The following is a 23533-nucleotide window of genomic DNA, read 5'->3' as shown; positions in this document are numbered from 1 at the left end:
GCTTAGGACGACTTCACCATTGAAATTTTTAAGTCGTATAATAAGTTTAAGTAAGAAATCTAGAAGGTGTTCGGAGACTATAATAAAAAGCTCTATATATAGGAGTAACTCGTATACCTAAGGTAGACAAAGTCAGCGGCTACCTATACTATATAGTTCCGCCAGGACTTACTTCGGTACGAAATCAACGACGAAAGTCTTATATAATTATTCTATAATAGCTTAAAGGAAGAAGTTAAGGATAAACTATACTAGAAAGACCGACCTGATATGCTTGATGAATATATCGCTATAGCTAACGTACATGATAAGCGAGTGACCCAGACAAGCGAATGACCCACTCTCCACTACCCTACAAACATTATCCTCAATTACAAAACAACAAAACTATCAACCAACTACAATCACATCAGAAACGGCTGAATCAGATGCTTCTGCAACCTCCTGGCAAGTGCGGGCATTATGACCAGGCTTGCCGCATACACCACAGCACCGAACCTTCGTACGACCCCCACCAGCACCACTACCATCCAGCTGTGTTTCTTGCATTGCCTCCCCACCTATAGCCCCCTGGCTTACCACCTCCTGTGCCTCCTGCACAGTAAGTGATCCTCCAAGCCGCACACGTGTTTTTTTGGCTCTCCGGCGCTTGCTTAGCGCCTCGTTAGCCTTGCGGAGCGAAGACACCTCTGCCTGAAGGAGGGCCACCTGGTGCATTACCGCCATCGTACCCTTGCTTCAACGGCCCAAAGCAGCCAACATCAAGTGGCTGGAGGAGGTGGGAGGAATGTGGAGGCATGCAGAGCGTGATAATATTGTTCTGCTGGCAGTAGAGCTCGAACTCGGTCGAGTGGTGGCTTTCGTGGCCATCGAGGATCAACAACCGGTATTTGCCCTTTGTCCGAGGCGCTGTATGGTAGTCGAAGTGCTTGATCCAATCAAGGCCTACTGTGTTGGTAGTCCAGCCGTTCTCGGTGGTTGCGATGCGCCAGTCGGCCGGGAGGTTGCACTCGGTATACCAGTTGACGAGGTGGTATTGCACGGCCAAGATGATGAACGGAGGGATAGCCTAGCCGAGAGCATTGACTCCCTGGATCACTGTTGCCCACTCGCGAGTGCCAGGCTGGGCCAGCTTAGCCTTGCTCCGGCCATCTGAGGTCGTAACAACCATACCCGTAAAGATAATGCCTATCATAAACCCGGTCTCGTCAAAGTTATAGACATCGTCATCCACAATACTATACTTGGCCTTAGTGTTCTGCACAAGCCTAAACCACTCGCGAATAACGTCTGGATCTTCGCATCTAGCCCTCTAGTAGTCGTATCTACGTGTATATCGCGTACGGAGCTCTGGCCGGCGTTTAACGAAGTTGTAAGCCCAGCGTTTGCCAACAGGGGGCGCGTCGCGTTCGCGCAGTAGTTGGTTGGCCATATCTTCCACACCATACAACCTAGGCGGGAATGCACGTGCAGATAGCTCATTGACATATTGAACTATCGCCTTCTCTTCTAGATCTGTGAGCTTGCGCGAGTTGGCTGGAAGATCGTATCGTGCAGGCTTGCCGGCGCGTCGGCGCCCCAGGGTCCTACGGTCAACCCCATAGATCTTAGCTGCGGCTCGTTCGCTTAGATTCTTGTCGTTTTGAAGAGCTTGGAGAGCCAATATTATCTGGCCTTCTTTTGAAGTAGAGGGCATTTTGGATGGTAGAGGAAATTTTGTTGTTGAGTGCAAAGATGTCGCGTCGTGTAGGAAGTGGGTCATTCGCTTGTCTGGGTCACTCGCTTATCATGTACGTTACCGCTTTAGCACGCCTCTAAATCAAAATGCTTGCCTTGCTTGCCCTCCGCCTACCGTTCTGGTTGATTTTAGCAGCTTATGCTTCTTGTCCCTTGATTGTTTTCTGCCTTGCCACCGTTTTCTTCTACCTAGCTGTTCAACAGCAGTTCGATGCCACTCGGTTCATCTTATCGATTCTACACTTGGCCAGCGTCACTCTTGCACTTAGGCTAAGGAGTATTCTGTACCTTTCTTTCAACCACTTTTTAGTTCCCTTAGCACTACTTATTACACTTCATACAATAGCAGTCCTTTTTTTGGAAAGAAAAGTGGTCAAGCTCCCGGGCTCTACTCCGTTTGCCCAGCGACTGCGTGCCATCTTCCGTATCTGGGGCAATCCTCGCAGGCTACGCCTTGCGAACAACAGCCCGAGCCCCAGCACTTCGATCAGGATTACCTTTGCTCTTCACCGATGTAGATATGCCCTACTCCTCTTAGCCATCCGTCATCTTACAGCCGCCTTTACTACCAACATCCTATATAGGCTCCACCTCACTCGCCGAGACTTCGGGCCAGACAAGCAGGGTTTCTTACCACCTCTCACGAAGCGAGATCTATCGCTAAGAGTTGTGATTTCTACCCAATGGATTTGGGATACTCATCTACTGCTATCCGCCGCACACGCCCTTCTAGCTGTCTTGTTTGTATCGGTTCTTCAGTGGGACCGGCCAGACGAGTGGCCTCCGCTCTTCGGTAATTTCACCGAAGCCTACTCCCTCCGGCGATTCTGGGGCGTGTTTTGGCACCGGCTGCATATTGGCTCGTTTGACGCTTACCTGCCCATGTTCCTTGGTACCAAGGTAAGGATCCCATCACCCCACGTCCTCACCCCGACTGGCATATCCAGGGCTGATGACCGGCTACGCGCCAACTGCTTCATGTAGCCCGCACATGGTGATGGCAACGCACCGCAGCCAACACGGTCGCCGTTGCAACCGACGCCGCATGACCAACAGAAAACGCGGCGGCGGAGGTCTGCCGTAATCTCCCGGGCGCTCCGGGCGCTATAGATGTTCACCTTATCCGCCATCTTGCACGCAGTTTCGAACTGGATCCTGACGCGAAGGGCCAACACAGCGCAGGAGCTTCGCTTCTTCCTCTCCAATTACGTCGTATGCTTAGTAGAGACCGTCGTAGAAGGCAAATTGGCAAGGGGAACCGTTGCTCTGCAGCGTCCCCATACGTCGGTTGGGAAGCGAGTGCTTGGTTACATCTGGGTGGCGAGCGTGTTCTTCTGCCTGGTCCCGGTATGGCAGTATCCCCTTGTATATGGAGCTTGACGCTCCTAAGGAGACAGGCGACGGTGGTGGTTGGTACGTAGGGGTGAGGCAAGGGGGGCTGCAGGTAAGGTAAGGGAAGCGGTTTTACAGGTGAGGTGTGAGTGCATCGCAAGGGGAAATTGGTACTTTGTAAAAGTTCCTCTGACCAGTTCAAGTTGAAGGCGGTCCATATCTGTTGGTTCTACTGAACCAGTAGCTGGTTCAGTGGTTTCCCCCTATAGCGGCAAGTATCGAGTGCATTTAGCCGATTAACAACCGCGAACCATTGCGCCTGCATTGTCCCCAAGTGTGCATTGGTCAGAAGTCCTGAACACCTTCAGGACGCGAGCAGGGGGTTTTCATCTAGGCGGCGAGCGTGGGTTAACGCCTGACCGCAGGGCGGGTTGTTAACTTCCATTGTTGTAGGGGGAAGGGGGGGCCGGGCGGGTAAGGTATCGGTAGGTGCACCGTAAAGGGAAATAGGTACGTATACTGTATTGGCTCCTCCAACTGGCCTGGGTTGAAGTGGTCTAGGTCTGATGGTTCAACGACGTGAACGCGCCGTGTTCGAATATTCCCTATTACGGAACTCGCCGGCACGGTTGCCCGTTGCCGAGCTCGGGTTTCTAAAAAGGGCAGGCCAATCTAAGCCGGTGTTACTATCGCTTATATTGTAGCACCAACTGCAGTTTCTCCCTGCAGCGGCAATAGGTTTGGGTACGATCATCCGATGCCTCCGAGCGCCGTCTCGGCCCCCCTCCCACAAAGCAGTAGGCGTGCTGCTCGCTTTCTCCTCAACCTGTTCTCACGTTTGCTTTGACTGGGTTCAGAGACATCTTAGCACTAGAAGCGACATTTAGCGATTTGGCTGCTTCATTTCCCTACATCTTTTTATACGGCCAGATCGCGCATTGAGAGTGCACTATGAGCGACGAGGCCAGAGCATCGGTGGACGACGACCTTCGTCGGGTATCGAGCAGGCTACCAGCGGCCTTTGTTGGATATCGCCTGTTCCCTCCAGTCCTCAACCTCTACGGCAATCCCTCTGGTATCCTCGACGCACTGAATACGTTCAAGCTTTGCGGTGCGGCTAAGAACGATCTCCTATATCTCGTCGATGTACATCATGGCTTCACCCCTAGAGGACCGCTTCATTTCAGACCCGGCTTGTACCTACGTAACGGAACGAGCACCGACGCCCCTATCCTGGCGGCCGCGGGCGACGAAGCTCGAGAACCCCTTCTTATAGCGACCTTCAGCGTTAAGAGTTACATCATGCTGCTGCCGCTGGACCTTGAAGCGAACCCTTGCGACCTGATCACCGAGATCATGTATGCTATAAAGACCAGCGACGGTGCCGTTTCGTTTCGCTTTACCATCGAGGTTGGCCCTAAGATGAAATGCCGTGAGCAATTTGAGTGGAGGAAGGTTAGGACGGGTAACGCCTATAGTGGCTTCATCCTCGTTCGACTAGACCTATAGTCCGCTTCGCCTTCACTTATTCCTCCGGCACAAGAGGAAACCGAAATACTCGCCGAGCTTCTGTTTCGCAATGTGATGTCCTTGAACCACTTGTTCTCACTGGAGCTAAAGGGGGCCGGTAGTTCGGGGGAGATGGGTGACCGCTGGGCTCTTATGGTTGTCGTTACTGCGCTTAGGCTTTATTGGCTGTGTACCTATGGCAAGACTAACAAGCTTGTCGTTGGAATTGGGCAGAAACTTCGAGGTATATAGTTTTGTCCTTTGGACTATTAATAGTAAGCCCTGATAGCAGCTTAACAACCAGAGTATAGCTTGCTTGGTTCTGGCAATCTATTAAGACCTTGGACGAGGGAGATATAGTTATATTGACGACGGTAGAGGGCTTCTCGATTTAGGATGTTGCCATGTTTTGCAGATACGGGGATATGATTTACTCCGTTGTTTAAGTCAGAACTACTAACCCAACATTTTGTTTATACGCTTGTTGAACACCCCATGGAACTATTTCACTGCACATGCAAACGCACCTTGCAAACCCTCCTATACATAGCCATCTTCTGGTTTGGTTGGACATAACCACACCCTATTCTCAAGGCCATACAATTCATGTCGTTATGGCACTTGCCCTGCCCTGCCCTGCATATCCCAACCATACTAGATCTGGTTTAATTAGGTCCGCGCCTTGAAGAAAGATAGATCGGGCTGGCACTCTGTCCCGACGATAGCCTTCTGTCTGGCGGAAGAAGTGGATATTGCCTCGCATATTAAGGCGAGTGTTCATCTTGCGTTGGACGAGGCGCGTAACGGGGAGTACGCAGTGAGCTTCGTCTTTAAGCTGATCTGGTTTTATCGTAACGTAAGTACCCCTCTGGATCTTCCTCGCGCTTATAGGATAGAGATGCTAATATCTAGATGAAGAATTCACTTATCAATGACTGCCTCGAAATGTACACCGCCCTTCGGCTGATTATGATAGGGTGCCAGTTCTCTAGGCCGGAAACGTTAGGGATGGCCGTTGTCGACGATCCTGTTTCAGTATGGTATAGGCATATTCTAGTTCCCCGGATGGTAAAGAACCAGGTGAACTATCTCCTGGAATTAAGGATGATCGAACTTGATCGAAGGATCACCTAAACTCTTAGTCGTCTTCCTAGGGACCGACGTCTGTGGATTGTCGGAACCCTGGCGGTGTTCCTCCTCCTCTATATCCGAGAGCTTGATGCTGGACGGAATATATATTGGGCGCGATACAAAGATTCCGTGTAGTTACCCCCGCCCTACGCTGCCGTTATGTGGAAGCTGCTAATAACGTCAAGGCTGGCTTCTGGATATACCTGTCTCGACCTTCGACGCTTATTGACGAGGGAGTTGCGTCTTGTAATTCGTTGCTCCGGTATTTTCATTGTTCGCTGGGCCGTCAGCTACTATGCCAGAACTAGGACGAGCAACGCTTGCAGAGGCTGCTAGGTGACGATGAAATGCTTGTGTCCTCTATGAAGACACTGCAATCTTGTGTGTCCATGATGAGTAAGAGCCCCTAGGGATTTCCGAGATATACACTCACTAGCGAACAGGGGAAGCACGCTAGATTGGCCGAAACGCCTCTCAGTTGTATGAAGATGGGAACCCTGATAGCGTAGGACTTACTATCAGTTCGTTGATATTCACAGAGATGGTGGATGTGCAGGAGAAAGGCTTCTGTTGAGGGAGACTTGAGGCTGGTATACCGTAATAATGACAGTGTGCAATGGACATATCCTACGCTACTTCAAGGGGATCCTAATTGCTGTAATACGCATCCTGCATCTTTCTCATCCGGATCTCGCTTGCACCTGCCTCTGTAGAACCGTGCGTCTTCCAGAACTCTTTCCGTTCCCCGATGATCTTCTTCGCCCAGGCCTGGGTCTCAGGTAACAAGACCTTGGTTTCTACGTAGGTGAACTCACTCAGATCCAAGCGCCCTTTCGCGCGACGTTCATACTCGACCATTTGGAGGAGCATCTCGATCTTGTCAAAATCTTGTATAAAGCGGCTTTCCAAGGACTTGCCCTCCTCGAACTCGCGCCATAGGTCCACGAGTTCCTGTCCCGCGCCGCCAGCGTTGACTTTGTGGAGTATCTTCCCCTCGATATAACTTATCGTATCGGCCTCTCTTCGATGTTTCTCTGTCTTTGGGACATCGTCTGCGGGCGTGAGGTCGCCAACCAGCGATTCGGCCATATCGTGGAATAGATACATCTTGATGCATTTTCCGATGTCGAGCTGGCATGCAAGAGACGTGGCGGGCAATGCTGCCATCATGGCCATCCGCCACGAATGATCCGCGACTGATCCGCCCCTGGACAGAGGCATAGGGATTAGCATCTCTTAGCATGACGTCCCGTAAGGGAGAAGGGCCGTCTATGCCTTTGGATTCTAAAGCGCATCCATCCCGCTCGCTTCGTGGTCTTAAGGCGCTCCAACAGGTGGAAGAAGGGCACAGGGGATGTCGAGCCCTCGGCGGGTCTGTCGATAGTCGCCAGCGCCTTTTCCACAGTCCACGGGTCCTCTACCTTTTCAGTTGTAACGATGGAGGGTGGCTGAGAACGGTCAAGAATCCAGAGAGCGTGGCTTCCTACAGCTTTCGACTCGCGCTGATAGGCTTCTTCGCGCTAGTCAGTTCGGATTTCCCAGTCCTTGTATTCTTTCTATATACTTACAATTTCCTTTAAGAGGGTCTGGATAGATCGAAGTACGTCTTTCTAGCGTTATGCCACAATCTGGCGGAGTTAGTCGTTGGTGATATCCCAATATATGCGGATGTTCCAAAAGGTGCGTATACGGCATATTATTACCTTAACGAGAGACTAAGAAGCGCCTTAGAACGGAAGCACAAGCTCGAGCGCTCTGGTTTCAAATATATCGAGAGCTTGGTAAAGCGCTATGAACCCCAACTCGCCGAAGAGATCTTAGATACCTGGCTCGACTACAAGGAGGGAAGGACGCCGGAGGGCCGCTAGGTAAAGGAGATGGACAAGTTGGAGTGTTTGATATAAGCCCACGAATATAAGCAACGAACCTACGGAGCGAAGGATCTGAGCGAGTTCTAGGGCCTGGCGGTCAAGATCCAGTCCTAGGAAGGAAGGGAGTAGTTAAGCTTATTACAGACCGAGAGGGAGGCTTATTTATCGAAACGCAACCGTCGGCTTCCCGTCATTTTTGCCCCGGGCTTCCCTTCCGTTGCAAATACCCTTATATAGCAGGCTTTCGCCGCCGATGAAGCTTGGCTTCAGTATATCTCCTTGGAGAGTGCTGTTCGGGAACGGTCCGAGGACCTTACGTTCCCCTACGCCGAATATCTTAAGGATTGCTTAGAGGAAGGGTTGCCCGTCGCAATAGACCTAGTAGTTAATATCTTGGATATAAAGATCGAAGAGGGCGCGCGATAGGACAGGTGGACTCTTATCTATGGGTTTCCGACCGATATAGAGTCTCTTATCGAGTTTAAGAGAAAGGTTAGACTTGTCTCGCCGCCGTTGCCAAGCCTTGCTTACCTGCTTAGGTCTAAAAAATAAACTATACGGTATTTTTATTAGGGCCAGTAGCGGATCTTAAACCGGATGTTAAAATGGTTAAAGGTTACCTTGCCCCGTCAAAGTCTTATCCCCACCTTGCTTCTCCTTTTCCTTATCCTTCTTCTCCCTCTCTTCTTCCCTCTTCCTCGTTTTATTTGCCTTCTCCCATGCCTTTGCCAGCTTAAGATCCGCTTCGGCTTTCATCTATACGATACCGCCTGAAGGTGTTATCGTCGCTTTGACGAAATACCATATATCAATCCGCTTTTCGCATCCAGCCGCTTGACAATATAAGGGCTCTTTACCCTTGTACAGGTTAGCCTAGCGCCGTCTGCTGCCGTAGTACGCCTGGACACAGCTTGACTTAGGGCAAGGTCCGCGATAGAGGTAGGGAGTATGACCAATGAAATTGCCGCCGTCTAGGTCGGCGATAGGCGTGTCGTAGATGGGGCACTTGTATTGCGTGTAGAACCTTATGGGCTGACGCGAGGCTGCTAGAGGGCGAGTCTCCTTTTGGGGACTGCTGGAGATATTCTGGGGTGGTTGGGCTTCGGTTACCCGGCGATGGTTGAGGTAGACCCATTCGAAGCTCGGCGCATCTGGGTATAGTGGGAGAGAGTCCGTTGACATTATCCTTTCGACAACCGCGAGCTTCGATACAACAATGGCTCTATGTTTCAAATCTGTAAGCCTATCCGGAATACGCAACAGTAGTTTCGAGTGCGAGAGATATAGGTCAAAGGCACCCACTTTGGCACTGCGGAATAGCGGCCTTTTATATATAGATTCTCTCATTATCCGAAGTAAGGTGCGCAATGCCACTCCCTATAGAACTGCGGGAGGTTGTATTTGGAAAGCTATATCCTTAAGCTGGGAACTAGAATATTCATTTTTAGTTTAGGAATCAATACCTAGTAAGCGGTCAAATTAAAAAGGCCGTCAATAATCCTATAACTACTGTATGCTAAGCACCTTATGCGAAAGATTGACTGAGAACCCCGATATATCCGGGACGAGATGCTCTATGACAAGTTCAACACCCTTGTAATAATATCGAGCATCTATATAACTAGCGTTACCCAAGAGCAAAACGCAGACTGATCAGGCTTTTATCTTTATAACCTCTCGGTCTTTAGTTCCTATGAAGAACTGATCCTGCGACCAGCAAACGTCTCGTTCTATTGATCGGCGCTTGTCACTCTAATAAGTTGGGCTGCCTAGGTGCTTATGTCATGTTCCTTAAGAGGTAGGAGAGCTAGGGCATACCCTCGTGCCACTACCGGTGCAACTGAAGTATAGAAATCTAAGTACAAGACGTCTTCCGCACTTATCTGAGGGCCTTGTTATTCTGTCGACCCTTAGACCGCTGAATCGGAGAATCGAATGCCCAGTTTAATCCAACACGTTGTCGTATTCTTATACTTCGCGCTCTCCGAAACAGTCTTACCGCCTACGCATTTAGCCTTTACCTAGTCGGCAGTATCTCAGATAGCTTCTATCTATAATTTGGACATATTATTCGATATCTTTCGGTAATACTACCAAGTGGCTTGGAGTTCATCGGAAAATAGAGGCCTTGCAGTTGCAGCTAATGTTACTATTTTATGCTGGAACGCTTTCGACTCGCCTAGCCGCCAATACACTTGCGGCCACCGGCTCTGGCAGCGGTTCCTCTACGGACACCAACGTCGCGGGCACTGCTGGCACTGCCTGCACCAAAGAGTGCGTGTGGAATTGAGAAATCCGAAAAAGGGTCTTGAAAACAAGAAATGAGATCTCGTTTAATGACCCCCCTTTGTTTGCGATATATCTGCAAGTGTTGTGGGACGCGACTAGGCAAAGCCTATGGTAGCAACCGCGGCAGTTTGGCTTCGGGGAATAAGATTAGCATTGGCTGGCGTAACACTTGTTACTTTAACTCAGATTCTATTAGACCGCCACTCTCCAATGCCTATAATGTACGCCTGTTCGAATTATGGCAGCGAGTCCACGCTTCTTAGTGGGGAGAATCAATCTTTTGACGGATATTCAGAGAGCGGATCCAATATGTCAGTTAAGAAATTTTCCGTTATGCCAGGGTAAGTTATACCAAGCATTTGAAATGGCCGCTTATTTATGGCAGATGTTAGACTTGCGGCGAGATACAAATGCTAGACTATATCCTATTACCGGGCTGGTCTCCGAATTCTCAAGGGGCTAGTATCTCTATCGATGGAGCTAAGAGACTTATAGATTGTCTATATAAGGGATCTCTATATTAGCCAAGCTCTTCCTGTATCAACCTATGATGAACTGAAAAGGTGTGGACGGTTTTATGCTCTAATGCTTGCATTCTGTATACAGATACTTCCCTGGAAGGTTCGAAGGATAATAAGTGACCTCCTTGATCGGGGAAATCAAACTTGGAACGTTATAGCGCTGTCGCAAGAGCTAGGTAGGAAGATAGCGGACTAAGGGCCAGCGTCGTAGAGGTATATCAAGCAGTACCAGATAGTGCTATGCGGTACTTAAGTCGAAATGTACTTTGAGTTTTCAAATTGTTTAGTTATTTTGGTAGTATGGTTTATCCGACATAGACTAGGGAGACGGGCCCTTAGAGGGGGTTAGCTGAAGCTTTGCCTGTAATCACCGTGGCTTTCTGGCTGTGAAGATATGCCTAGGACTAGTGAACTATGTTCTGCTCTAGACGGAGACTGCGTTTGACAAACGGCAGCTTGTAGAGTGGAACTTATAGTGTGTAGTAGGCTTGTATAGTATTGCTATATATCTCGACCCTGATGTTTTCGGAGATTGTGGATCTTATCGAGGGTCTGGCGATTCCCTCGAACGAAGGGCGCTAAACTGAGTGGCTGGCAAGCTTGACGAATGCTAAGGCGGAGCTACCGGCCGAGGTTTCTGTTGTGTGTCTCTATAGCTCCGTCGTTAAGGGGTAATCGGAGGACCTTCTTATTAATGTCGACGAAGCCAGCGTCTGCCAGCCGCTGCTTGGTTAGATTGCTATTTAAGCGTATCGGGCGGCCGAAGCTATTATAGCGCCCAATAGTTTATTTGCCTATTGTACAATATAAATATCGACGCCATATAATTAACCGGGAGACGGCACGTTTCTAAAGCAAAGCCATATTAAGACAGGACACAACGAAAAAAGAAAGCAAGATAACCTTGTAGAGGTGTTGTAAGATTTAGGCCATAGGTCAGCTGATGCCGAGCGCGCGGTTGGACTTGATTACAATAACGGTCATAATGGAATATACTGCGCCTGTAGAACAGAGGGCACTTCGCTTCAGTCTGTCAACCCATCTGTATATATAGCGTTCTCGCTTCCAATGGATAGTCAACGGTTGGTTCGGTTTGCAACAGTTGGGTTATAGGAGCTCCCTTGGCCAGCAAGGTTATAGCACGTACCTGCCGCCGCCGTATCGGACGTCACCTACGTTTCGCCACGTTTTACCTCTCATGTTTGTCTTGCACGTCCCAGTCATCATATATACGGCAAACAGCTGTCGTCTTCACCCGGAAGATTCGGCTAACGTATCTTATCAGCGAGCGCCGCATATCACCGAGCGCCGCACTCCCTACTACCCTACGAACACCATCTTCAATTACAATACAACAACACTAGCAACCAACTATAATTACATCAGAAACAGATAAATCAGATCCTCCTACATCCTCCTGGCAAGTGCGGGCATTATGGCCAGGCTTGCCGCACACACCACAGCACCGAACCTTCGTACGACCCACCCCGGCACCACCACTATCTAGCTGTGTTTCTTGCATTGCCTCCCCACCTATAGCCCCCTGACTTACCACCTCTTGTGCCTCCTATATAGTAAGTGATCCTCCAAGCTGCACGCGTGTTCTTTTAGCTCTCCGGCGCTTGCTTAGTGCCTCGTTGGCCTTGCGGAGCGAAGCGTTCTCTGCCTGAAGGAGGCCACCTGGTGCATCATAGCCGTTGTGCTTTTAGCAAGCTGGTCCATAGCAGCCAACATTGAAGTCAGGGAGCTATTTTGATGGTTGGCAACGCGAGTCTTGATGAGGGTTGACTGCGATTCGGCTTCCCGAGGGTTGTGTGGTGTCTGGAACACCTAAGGTTGCATAGCGCCAGGCTGGGAGGTTGGGGGTGTTGGCGTACGAAGCTTTATATCCAGCTTGGAAAGCACCCTCTCTGGATCGTACAGCATAAGGCCAGCCCCTGCAAAGCCGCCCTGGATATTCCTCTCGGTGATGGAGGCAAAGAAGGCCTTGCGAAAGGCGTAAAGGAACTCGAGCTTGCTTACGTGGTTGATATATATGTGTATTAAGTCCTCGATCTGGCGACCGTATACCTGCTTCAATGGCCCAAAGCAGCCAGCATCAAGTGGCTAGAGGAGGTAGGACGAATACGGAGGCATGCAGAGTATGATGATATTATTCTGCTAGCAATAGAGCTCGAATTCGGTCGAGTAGTGGCTTCTATGGCCGTCGAGGATTAACAACCGGTATTTGCCTTTTGTACGAGGTACTATATAGAAGTCAAAGTGCTTGATCTAATCTAGGCCTACTTTATTGGTAGTCCAGCCATTGTCGGTGGTTATAATACGCCAATCGGCCGGGAGGTTGCACTCAGTATACCAGTTGGCAAGGTAGTATTACGCGGCCAAGATGATGAACGGAGGGATGGCCCAGCCAAGGGCATTGACTCCCTGGATTACCATTGCCCACTCACGGTTGCCAGGCTAGGCCAGCTTTGCCTTACTACGACCATCCGAGGTTGTAACCACCATACCCGCAAAGATAATACCTATTATAAACCCAGTCTCGTCGAAATTATAGATATCGTCATCTACAATACTATACTTGGCGTTGACGTTCCGTACAAGGGCAAACCACTCGCCAATGACTTTTGGATCCTCGTACTTCGCCCTTTAGTAGTCGTATCTACGCGTATAACGTATTCGGAGCTCTGGCTGGCGTTTGACAAACCGATGCGCCCAGAGCTTGCCAACAGGCGGCGCGTCGCGTTCGCGTAGTAGATGGTTGGCCATATCTTCTACACCACTCAATCTAGGTGGGAATGCGCGTATAGAGAGGTCAATCACATACTATACTATTGCCCTCTCTTCTAGATCGGTGAGCTTACGCGAGGTGGCTAGAAGATCGCGTCTTGCAATACGGCCGGCAAGTCGATGGCGGATAGTTCGGTCGGCAACGTTGTAGATCTTTGCTGCAGCGCGTATACTTAGTTCCGGGTTCTTCTGAATAGCCTCAATGGCCAAGATTACCCTGGCTTCATTTGAAGTAGGAGGCATATTGGGTTGATGAAAAAAATGGTGTTAAGTGCAGAGGTGACATGTAGTGTAGAAAGGTGCGGCGCTCGCTGATATGCGGCGCTCGCTGATAAGATACGTTATACAATGTTCCAGATTCTGATTACCCCGAGGCTCCTTGGGGTTGTCCTAGCCGGCCATACAAACAAGCATCCCTCCTCCTCCTTTTGCTCGTGCCGTAGTCCGTGCATCATCCATAATTCTATATCCGATGCGCAGCCAGTCACGCCCCTTGACAAAATGCCCAACCTCCGTCATCGCATCATCCGGGTGAGAGATGGTGTACTTAGTCAAAGATCCGCCCATGAGCCCTCCCATTTCGCCGCAACCAAGCCCTCTGAGTCCCACATCGCCTCTTGATCCACCGGCCCGGCCGGTGCCTGAGCTTGTGTTGCGCCCTGTTCAGGTGACAGAGCGGCATCGTTATCAACCTCGGTGCGAGGGCTGTCCGCTTTCTCTTGGTCTTTGTGAGCATCGTGAGATGTACTTCCCTGTTGAGCGATGGACGTGGATACCTCCTGCGCCGGCGAATGAATCGGATCGTGGTATGATGGAGCAGGGCGAACTTGGCGAAGGGTGGCCGCGTCGGTGGCTTCTGTCCCCAGCAATTGGTCGATCGATTGTTTGATCCTATCACGCATCGTGGCATTCGGATCTTCCTTCTAACCTGGCCAGACAGGCTGGTAATTGATGTGCGGGATTCTGGCGACGCCATCCTCGTCCTCACATGGCGGGGCGTCGCGGTCCGTCCCGTAAATGACGCGAATGTCGTCCCGCTGCTCGATCTGGCCCAACCCGGCCGCAAGGTGGGCGTACAGCTCGCTGCAGCCAAAGTCCTGCAACGTAGGTTTCAGGAAGCTAGTGTCGAACTGCCTTGCTAACCACTTGTAGGGAAGCACGTAGTGACGGAGACCCTGGATCGCAAGGAGGAAGCGCAGGGCCTCATCGACAAAGAGAACGGCATGGCGGGGACCCCTGAGTGTCTCTTCAGTCAAGACGGCCGGCAATTCGTGAATATTGTACCGCCAGATCCACAGAGCATCACAGCGAAACGACGGATCATCGAGCCGATGACGCTCGCAGGCGGCCTTCCAATGAGGCTGCAGCTTGTCCATCTGCATAAACGGGTACAGACAGACGACCACGACGGGCTCCTGCGATGCGCTGCCGCGCTGTTTGAGCAAGGTGAGCCTCGAGCATCGACTGCAGGGCCGCGTCAACAATGCAGCGGTAGAGAGGCGTGTCTGCATCCCTGCGATACATCTGCAGAGTGTAGCCAGGCGCCGACTCGAGCGTGATGTAGCAGATTTCCCTTTTCCACAGGAGGTTGATGGCTGTGTCAAACCACAGCTGCTCTTCGTTGGAGGAGACGGCGACTACTGCGGCATGGAGACCTTCACCCCTATCGCGCCGTTGACACCAGAACCGCTGCAGTGCTGTGAAGAGGCCGAGATGACAGTGGTTGATCCGGCCGAAGTCATTGTCTATGACCACAACGGCGTTGGTCAGAAAGTTAGGTGTATCGACATTCTCTGCCTCCATCATTTCTTTGAAGGTCAGGATCCTGGTCCCAGGCTGCTTGTCGCTCTGCATGAAGTCCTGGACGACCTTAACCTGCTTATCTCCGACCCCGACCCAGACGAGATGCCCCTCTACGCCGTCGCCGATTTCTTAGAGCCGACGGTGCAGCTCCCTCAGGACCAGAGCCGTCATCCAAACCGCCGAGCGGTTGCACTGGATTTGCGTAAATGGTCACCGACTCCTCTATCGGGAGCGGGACCCGGCTGAGTTGACGTTTCCACTGTGCGAGAACGTGGTCGGGCACGCCGGGGATCTCAGTCACCATGGTGAGGTTGCTGTCCGGCTTTGAACCTCTGTGTTTGTTGGGTGACTAAGGCAGGTTGTGGCTCCTCCGCGGGATTTCTCAGTGGAATTTCAATTCAAGTGCCAGTAGCCGCTAATAACTTGAAGATCAAGGAAGTCGGTTCTGGAAGGGAACAAGGGATAAAGTTCAGCTACATCTATCCACACAACACATCAGACCCGGAAATTTCCCAATACTAAATCGCGAGGCATACCACAACAGCCTCTACCCAACCCACAATGTCAAACTGCTTTTCTAACTTATTTTCTGGTTCAAGACACATACTGACCCAATGCCATCTCATAGGGCTCGACTTGCCCCGCTGTCAGGGGAAGGTTTCAGGATACCCAACAAGGATCAGGCAAGGACACAATGAACAAGAGACGGGATATAAACATTGGAATACAGAGAAGAGAAACAGGAAACAAGGTCTAAAGAGAAGGTTCAAGGCACACATACAGGCAACAGAGTGATGACACAACAACGCCCAGGCGGTCACATACCGGGGAAGTTTGAGAGACACAAGTGTGCAAGAGGCGGAAGCGAGGGACGGGAAACAAGAGTCAGACGCAAGCAATATACAGAGTAGCATAAGGCTTAAAGATCGAGATGAATACGACTACTACTACTACGAAAGACCGAGGCAGGCAAATCTGCCTAAGGTACGCCAGTGGTGATGGATTCGAATAAGAGTTCAAAGACGAACCAGACAAGAGCAAGGGCTTCCGGATAAGGGATAGAAGATACATACACGCAGGGCAAGCGTTGGCCGCAGTTGGCACTGGGGAGAGAGGACACAGTACAGGCAACAGTTCGGTTACCCAGGGGCATGCATAATACGAGGACTCGATGCACGGGCAAGCAAGAGAGAATCAGCCAACCAGTCCATTCCGCCCACTGAGGTAGCGCACTTCGTAGCAAACGACTTGTCCTGACTCAGATTCTCACTGCCATTAGGATTGTCCTTGACAGCCAGGAGCCCCAGCTTAGGTACTCAGGAGGCTTCTACCTTTTCCCCAGGAAGCATGTCTCTGGTATCTTCCGACTCCTCGGTAACCACTCATCCTGAAGAAGCTGCTGCGCCGTGGGCCTATCGCGGGGGTCCAGCTTCATGATCTTGAGGATGAAGCTCTTGTCTGCCGGCGGAATTTCCCTCTTGGCCACAAGATGAAACGGCTTCTCGGGGGGGGGGGGGGGAGGCCTGGCTATTGAGGTGGTCCACGAATATCATGGTCTCTTCGTCATTGAAGTCCTTGTACGATTCCGGAAATGGACCGAAGAACTTGTACATGCGCTTGAGCACAGTCAGCTCGTACAAGTCGTCTTCAGGACGGACCTTGTCGATGGCGGGGTTGAAGAGGTGGTACTGTCACCAACGTCAGTTTTGGCACCCATCTCCAAGACGTCCTGTGGCCATCGAGTTACGGAGCATGCTTACGTTGCCGCCATAGAGGAGACTGAGGATCTGGATACACATGTTAGAAGGATCTTGGATCACGAATCAGACAGGATGCCGCCGTACCGCGTTGCCAAAGGACCAGATATCCGTGGCTGTCCCCCAAGGTATTTGGAACGCGGCCTCTGGACTGCGAGTAAAGCCTGCGTCGATGAGGTGGCCCTTCGCAAATTCGGAGTCCTGGGACACCACGCCGCCACAGTCGCCCAGTTGTATCTCGCTGAATCGCTTATCTTATCCCATAATTGACAAAGACGTTGTCTAGCTTGATATCTATATCCCAATGTCAGGTTCATGAACTCTGCTTGGCGGTCAATGACCCGGAATGGTGGTATCACCATTCACCAGAGGACACACGCACCGGTATGCACCACTCCGTCCCTGTGCGATTCCTGAAGAGCCTGAAGGACACATTTGGCGACCTGCTTGATCTCGGGGCATGATAACCTCTTTCGGTTGGACTCAGTCAGGAGGTCGGTATCCAAGTGCTTGAGGACAATTGAAGGCGGGTCTGAGGGCTCGACAATCTGGTCTAGGAGCGGTCGAAGAAACGGGGTTTTGTCCTGATAGCGTTTGAGAACTTCGGCTTCATTCTGTAGAAGCCAGTGGCCCCGGATGCTTCTGACGATGCATTTCTCGCTGGTCTGGTTCCTGGAGCTTTCTAATTAGTAGTCTCTTCAGCACTCGAACTCCAGCCCGGACAGCACCCACATTGCAAGGAACACCGCGCCTTGGTCAGCTGCTTTGTGGAGCTCCTTTACGATTGAATAGGTCGACAGGCGGCCTCTGAGGCCCTGTCCGACGCTGAGTAGAGACGCCATTGCCGGCACGTCGTTTGTTGTGTTTTTAGGCTTCGGCGGTCCTCCGCAGATTCGCGTTTTTCACTTTCCTTTTCCAAATTCCATGACCCCAAGCTGAGAGATCCTTCTCGCAATCAGCTGCCCCGCCTTCATTTTCCTTTCGCTGGTAACTAAAACGCCTTCTTGAATCACGCAAGTCGCAAACCCCAAAATACCGACTCAAACATAACCACAACCACAACGTTCCTTGACATTTTCAAGCGACAAATTGGGAGGTGATAAAAATGAGCCGACAAAAGACCAAATACGTCTATCTTGTGGGCACGCAAGACGTGTCCGACGAGCACCGACAGTACCGCAAGCAACTCTACGACGTTCTGACCAAATTGGTAGCCGAAGGAGGCCTGGGCCTCTCCCAAGAGGAGGCCGATGCTGAGTACGCAGCCAGGGCTCTTGGGTTGTGTACTAAATTGTACGAGACGGGGGCCAAGCCGCATGAAGTCGGGGGAAGGGATATCTTCGGTCTCCTTGTCTTGATTGAGCTATGCATCAGCTATAGTATGTCCTACGTTGTCCTTCAGTTTGGGTCCCTATACTATGTACCTCTCAAAACCATGCTAATTGATCTTATGCGTTAGACCTCGATCACCCATGGACAATGGATGATCCCGTTGAGCTTGCCCAGAAGCCGGCTCCCGTCGCGTTAGTATACAAATAATACTGCGACAGTCAAGACGCTGCTCGACAGAACGAGGAGCGAGTGGAGGGCCGTGGCCTGCTGGGTACGTTGGCTGTGATGTACACCGATGTGTACCGCGTCGTACTCGGATGGACTTTCGGAATGTAACTTATGGTCTGGAGTGGTAGAGGACCCTTGGAGCCTTTCCTTTCGGGACGCATCAGGGTCGTTAAATGGCAGCTCGCGTCACCTCTGTGGGCCGGGCATCGTGGGATGGGAAGTTGGTCACTCCATGCAACGACCGAACAGCCACTACTTCAAAGGGGTATCAATTCTGTGATTCTAACTCGGGCCTCTCCAAGATCCCTCCTCACTTCGCTTCCTTAGGACTCTCAGCATAGGGGCTCTTCCTCCTGAGCTTCGGTCCCATCTTACCAAAACCAAGGGAGCGGGCGCTGTATGGTTAGTGGCGGCCGTCGAGACCCCAGCAAAGGCCTTACAGTAAAAGGTGTTTACGGGGCTGCTACTTCAGTGTATGAGTGTATGTACAATGATCTTATTTGTCTTTCGTATGTTGACCGCTGACCCTTGCAGCTTGCTCTTTCCCGGCTCCGCAGCGCCGGCCAGTTCCCCATCACTGTTGATCTCCTGGCAGCACAGGATGAACGTATCCTTCAACGCACCAAGCCTGTACTGCTTATTGACCGCCTGGTAATCCTCGCTGCCCGCCATGGCAGCAAAATGCCTGACACTCGGGTAGTGCACATAGGCGATTTCTTCCCAGCCATCGGCCCCCGCTTGGCTGCCCAGCACCCGCCCGACAAGCTTGACATGGCCTCCGTGGCGTGACCCCGCACGCTTTGAGAATTCAGCACCGTACTGTTTGTACTGGTCCTTCTTGCACGGATGAAAAGCGAGAAGGTTCAGCATCGACACGGGATGCTCCCGCACCGACCACGGTAGCGCCTCGATCCACTGCACCCATTCCGGGGAAAGCTCCAGGTTCTCGGAGGAATCGCTCGTACTACTAGAATGGTCGGGCAGCTCGGCAGGCTGGACGGAGCCGCGGAGTGGGTTCAGCAGCGTCGCGTTGAGCTCGCCGTAGCCGGACAGAGCACGGGCGCTCACTCCGGATGACGCGGTCCAGATGGCGGCGATGTCGGCTTGTGACGATGCTGGAATGGAACCGTCACCCTCCAGCCCGAGCAGCACGTCCCAATGGATGTTGCGTCCGAGCAGATGGCCGGTTGACATTTTCCTTGGCAGAATCATCCATCGCAGGACACGGGCTTGGAACACAGGCTTGGCTCCGTTCTGCCGGAGATTGTGGAGGAAACTGGCGACTGAGACGCCTGGCTTCAAGGAAACGATGTGGAGGTGACAAACAACCATCTTGGCCCCTTGGGTGGCAGCTAGCGCTTGGGAGTCGATGTCAGGACCGCAGGAGGACGTGTGAACTGGAATGCTTGTCGAGAGTGAGGACTGACGAGATGTTTGATGAATTAATGCTGAAACAGATGTCTCGTTGAGACGGCGGGACAGTGCTCAGGGGACGGGAGCGCCCGTTTTGGTGTTCCACATCCAAAGATACACTACTAGTAGTACCTTATTACCCTGTAGCCGGGTCAGCGTGCGGGGTGCTAGCGTCGACGGTGGAGATACCGAGGTTAATACGGACCCGTCAACCGAGCTCTAGTGTATGTCGACCACACACCGGTGTACCGAAGCAAGACACTTTGGACCAGGCCCTCAACTTTTCTGATATCATCTCCGGGCCATCGTTCCATCCTCTAAACCCCCTCGCCTTTTCCGAGTCCGTTTAGTAATAATGAACCGCCCCGTTCGGCAATGTGTACCCGATCATGATGAAGTCCTTCAAAACCGCCGTGCCATTCCGCAACATCTCCGTCTGCAAAGGGGTACAAGTCTGGAAGATGTCCCACAAGTAGCATTCCGGCTCAGGGTGGGACGGCAGTTCGTTCAGGATGCCGGAGACATCGCCCGGACCAGTGGTGGAGTAGACCTTTCCTCGACACTTAGCAGTCGAGATTCCTCCAGTTGCGACATCCTTGTTGAACATGACTCTTCGAAAGATCTGGTATGCCGTCTCGGGCTGGTACCATGGGGCTAGACAGAGGATCAGCCAAAAGAGCTGCATCCGGTAAGGTGGAGCAGTGCTGAACTTACTTTCATGTCCGGCTCCGAAGACGCGGGAGAAGGAGAGGTTACCGTACTGTCGAACGAGGCCACCGGTGTATGTCTTGTTCGTCTGGATGTCGGCATAGCCGGCGGCGTGGAAACCCTGACGAGTCTTGGACTGGATAGCCAGGCTGACTTGTTCGCCTCCATACCCTGTTCCGGATCGAGAAATCAGTCAAGATTCCTTAAGCAGAACCTCGACGCGCGACTTACAGTTGCACTGACAGTCACGATCTCGGTACACCAGACCGACCTTGACCTCCTGCTGGGCTTCCCTCGAGTTGAGATAACCCCCGGCATACTTGGGCGGGAAGGCCGACGGGTACGTGGCCGTGATGTCGAAGATGTCTCTCTGTGGTCACGAACAAGAGGGTGGTCAGCCATCAACAAGAGCGTGACTCGAGAAAAGACAGTCACAGTAAAACGTACCCCCCTATCTTGCACCCCACCCCACATCGTAGCAAAGCAGAGGAGGTATGCTTCGTTGCAGGCCTTGTTGACCTCCTCGACGTTGCCCAATCCGGTGGGGTCCCGCTCGGCTGCGTGAGCCCGGCAGCTCTCGACGCTCTCACGGCATGCGGGGAACATGGCCGGGGCAGTGTCGTACTCTGTCTCATTGGTCACCCGCACTCCATATGTGTTGTTATATACCATGCGCGGATACGAAGGCATCTGGGTAAAGATGTCGACGCAGCCGTTGATAATGCCCATAGTATCGACCTGGAGGGGGACGGCACCGCTAGTAATGCGGCTATCGGCAATCTTCTGGGTTTGTACGGTAAAGAAGTCGGCGAAGGCTGGGCCGTAGTACCCGCCATATGACTCGGTCCAGATGCTGAACTTATTGTCCCTCGGCTTGTACTTTGGGAACCTGCAAGTGACGGGTCAGCGTGATTTTCACTGACAGCTGAGTATAAATCACCCACCCCTGCATCTAGATCTGCATAAAGTGGCATACGGCAAGAGCGGCTATAGCTGTAGTGTTTGCTGTGGACAAGGGATCCTATAAGGCAAAAGTGCCAAGGAGAAAGGTCGGGTTAAGCTCGGGAACCGGGGACGATAGAGGCAGCGGCGTTACTTCGTACGGCAGGAGCGTCTCATCGATGGTGCCATTGATTAGCCTGTCATAGGAAAAGCCGGTCTAGACGGGCTGGTCGATATAGAGCATGTTAACCTCGTTGTTCTACGACCATGGGTTCCAGACCGTGTTCTTAGAGTCGTGCGTAACCAAACAGGGGCCATTCTTGCCTATGGCAGACGGGATCGAGGGGGCATCGGGGCCGCCCTAAAGCCAGAGAGACAGGGGAACCTTGTACGGGTCTTTCCGGGCCTCAAAAAACCAGAAGAATATATGGATGTCGTACAGCCGACCTTCGGTGGTGCTGCCTGGAAGGTTCACGTATCCGCTGTATGCCTTGACGCCCGGCGTGTTTTCGCAAATGCGCGTCTTTGAGGAGGGTTAGCCTTCCACACGTTGCACAGCAGCAACTGCAGCATTTGGGGATACTCGCCTGCTTGAAGGAGAGCGAGACGCCAGGGTCAAGGACCGACCTGACGTGATGCTGCTCCCATTCGGGCTCGCGTGCAGTGGTTGCACCATTTGCGACTAGCACGGACAGGCCGAGGAGGAAAAGGTCTCTGTAGGATATGACCATGGCGCCGGTGATGGGAAAAGCAGAAAAGAGAGTTGTGCTCGGAGCAAAAGAAGAAAATAAAAAGTCGGCCTCCAATCGAGTCTTATAGCATTCGATTCTGTCCGGCGTCGTCACACCAGCACATTTGCCAGATCCTCTAGGCAAGTCGAGTCCCACAGGCGAATCAGCGTTGGTATGCTAGACTCGATTTAGGACTCTGACCGCCTTAACAATCCTACAGTCGGTCGGAAATGGGATGAATTGAGATTGCGGTGTGTATTACGACTGCATTCCGCAGCACTGCGTGATCATCCTAAAGTGGTCTTGAATTAACTCGGCAGTGCCGTGGCAGGGCATTCCTACCACATCCTACTCCGTACAGCGCTGCGCTCTCCAGCAGGTATGCCCGGCGGGCTGCAGCGAATGAGACAGGGGAGAATTCCTTCCACGTCCCCGCACAGACGTCGTAAATCTGTTCCTTACAGTTTGCATAGGCAGAATTCAGGTTCCCTTTTCCACGTCCCTGTGTTGACATTGGAACCAGTACGCATTACAACTTGATGTATGACGAATACTGGCACTTGAAGTTATAACTACCAAATATGGAAGTTACCGAATAGGTAGATGTGAATCAACCGAATCTAGCTTCTGGGCATTTCGAGGAGGAATTTGCGCTATTACTGGGCTCAAATTTCGGTCTGAGGATCGCCTTAATGTCGAGAGAGCTGTGCCTACCAAACTCAGGGCTACTTTTCCAAACCCAAACCTCCCTCAACACCAATTCATGACATCCGAGAAGCACGAAACCAGGAATGATGACAAAAATAGAGAAATCCGTCCGAAGATCCCCCTTCTCCTTCCAATCCAAAGCCTAGTCGGGAGTTCACACCACCTCCGCCTCGAAACGCACCCAACTGGCCCTCATTTCTTCGGCGTCGGACACATATAAGGCCGGCGAAACATTGACGCCCAGCGACGCCAAGACGACAAAACAGGAAGAAGAGCTGCCCCCGGGGAAAAGGGCAAGGAAGGATCGACTAGTGATGGCGAGTAGAAAGATCATAAACTTCATATGCCAGCCAAAGACCTCCGCGATCACCCCATCGGCGACAAGTCTGCGGGAGACAGCGATGAAACTGTGGAACGCCAAGCCGCGGAGGGTTCAACCAAGGAATAAATTATAAGGGCAGGATGGACTATGTGGGAAGATGGATAGAGAAGGAAAGGAATTACTAGTACTTGGACATTTGGGATTGCCGTGTGGCTGAGGTACTGTACCCTCCCTTCCGACCCGGCAGGGCAGGGGCCGGGAGGCCCCGCGGATCGGCCCCTTGGCATGCAGCGGGATCGTTGAGCCGCCCGGCACTCAGGACAGCAGCGCCACAGCCCTAATAGCAAGGTAACATTGCGTGCATCTGATACCGAGCACATAGTGGGGACACTTGCTGTTGGTAACTTGG

The 23533-nt window shown here is 51.8% G+C and overlaps 7 protein-coding genes across 7 annotated transcripts; 1 reads left to right on the top strand and 6 right to left on the bottom strand.

Annotated features, from left to right (window-relative positions):
- Positions 1-4020: 4020 nt before the first annotated feature.
- On the top strand, positions 4021-5105 carry B0T15DRAFT_551914 (uncharacterized protein; the record flags this gene model as incomplete). The annotated part of the gene is made up of 2 exons (XM_062870281.1): positions 4021-4524; positions 4579-5105. 2 exons carry the CDS (start codon positions 4021-4023, stop codon positions 4828-4830), a joined length of 756 nt encoding a protein of 251 aa, XP_062722052.1. The 3' UTR covers positions 4831-5105.
- Positions 5106-6357: 1252 nt separating this feature from the next.
- On the bottom strand, positions 6358-7404 carry B0T15DRAFT_483694 (HD domain-containing protein; the record flags this gene model as incomplete). The annotated part of the gene is made up of 4 exons (XM_062866180.1): positions 6358-6916; positions 6985-7157; positions 7207-7211; positions 7278-7404. The coding sequence occupies 4 exons, from the start codon at positions 7402-7404 to the stop codon at positions 6358-6360; spliced, it is 864 nt and encodes a 287-aa protein (XP_062722051.1).
- A 6115-nt stretch (positions 7405-13519) lies between these two features.
- Positions 13520-15287, bottom strand: B0T15DRAFT_551912 (uncharacterized protein; the record flags this gene model as incomplete). The annotated part of the gene is made up of 4 exons (XM_062870280.1): positions 13520-14071; positions 14109-14613; positions 14663-15111; positions 15143-15287. The coding sequence occupies 4 exons, from the start codon at positions 15285-15287 to the stop codon at positions 13728-13730; spliced, it is 1443 nt and encodes a 480-aa protein (XP_062722050.1). The 3' UTR covers positions 13520-13727.
- On the bottom strand, positions 15288-15914 carry B0T15DRAFT_526803 (uncharacterized protein). The gene is made up of 2 exons (XM_062868928.1): positions 15612-15914; positions 15288-15546 (listed from the first exon to the last, which is right to left on the bottom strand). The coding sequence occupies exon 1, from the start codon at positions 15895-15897 to the stop codon at positions 15631-15633; it is 267 nt and encodes an 88-aa protein (XP_062722049.1). The 5' UTR covers positions 15898-15914; the 3' UTR covers positions 15288-15546; positions 15612-15630.
- Positions 15915-16310: 396 nt separating this feature from the next.
- Positions 16311-17582, bottom strand: B0T15DRAFT_509673 (kinase-like domain-containing protein; the record flags this gene model as incomplete). The annotated part of the gene is made up of 6 exons (XM_062867803.1): positions 16311-16460; positions 16528-16671; positions 16744-16770; positions 16828-16994; positions 17123-17412; positions 17473-17582. 6 exons carry the CDS (start codon positions 17580-17582, stop codon positions 16311-16313), a joined length of 888 nt encoding a protein of 295 aa, XP_062722048.1.
- A 972-nt stretch (positions 17583-18554) lies between these two features.
- On the bottom strand, positions 18555-19892 carry B0T15DRAFT_526797 (uncharacterized protein). The gene has a single exon (XM_062868927.1). It carries the CDS (start codon positions 19630-19632, stop codon positions 18769-18771), a length of 864 nt encoding a protein of 287 aa, XP_062722047.1. The 5' UTR covers positions 19633-19892; the 3' UTR covers positions 18555-18768.
- On the bottom strand, positions 19871-22094 carry B0T15DRAFT_551910 (Alpha/Beta hydrolase protein; the record flags this gene model as incomplete). The annotated part of the gene is made up of 8 exons (XM_062870279.1): positions 19871-20592; positions 20653-20791; positions 20869-21300; positions 21398-21442; positions 21491-21560; positions 21627-21682; positions 21749-21886; positions 21996-22094. The coding sequence occupies 8 exons, from the start codon at positions 22092-22094 to the stop codon at positions 20060-20062; spliced, it is 1512 nt and encodes a 503-aa protein (XP_062722046.1). The 3' UTR covers positions 19871-20059.
- Between the last annotated feature and the right edge of the window lie 1439 nt (positions 22095-23533).

This window comes from Chaetomium strumarium, assembly GCF_033439665.1.
Source record: "Chaetomium strumarium strain CBS 333.67 chromosome Unknown B0T15scaffold_3, whole genome shotgun sequence".
NCBI lineage: Eukaryota > Fungi > Ascomycota > Sordariomycetes > Sordariales > Chaetomiaceae > Chaetomium > Chaetomium strumarium.
This window is presented reverse-complemented; position numbering and strand designations above follow the sequence as displayed.

What these genes read in the sequence shown, in the direction of transcription:
- B0T15DRAFT_526803 (XM_062868928.1), bottom strand. Translation starts at nt 15,897, where the DNA reads ATGCTACTCTGTATATTGCTTGCGTCTGACTCTTGTTTCCCGTCCCTC.
- B0T15DRAFT_526797 (XM_062868927.1), bottom strand. Translation starts at nt 19,632, where the DNA reads ATGGTTGTTTGTCACCTCCACATCGTTTCCTTGAAGCCAGGCGTCTCA.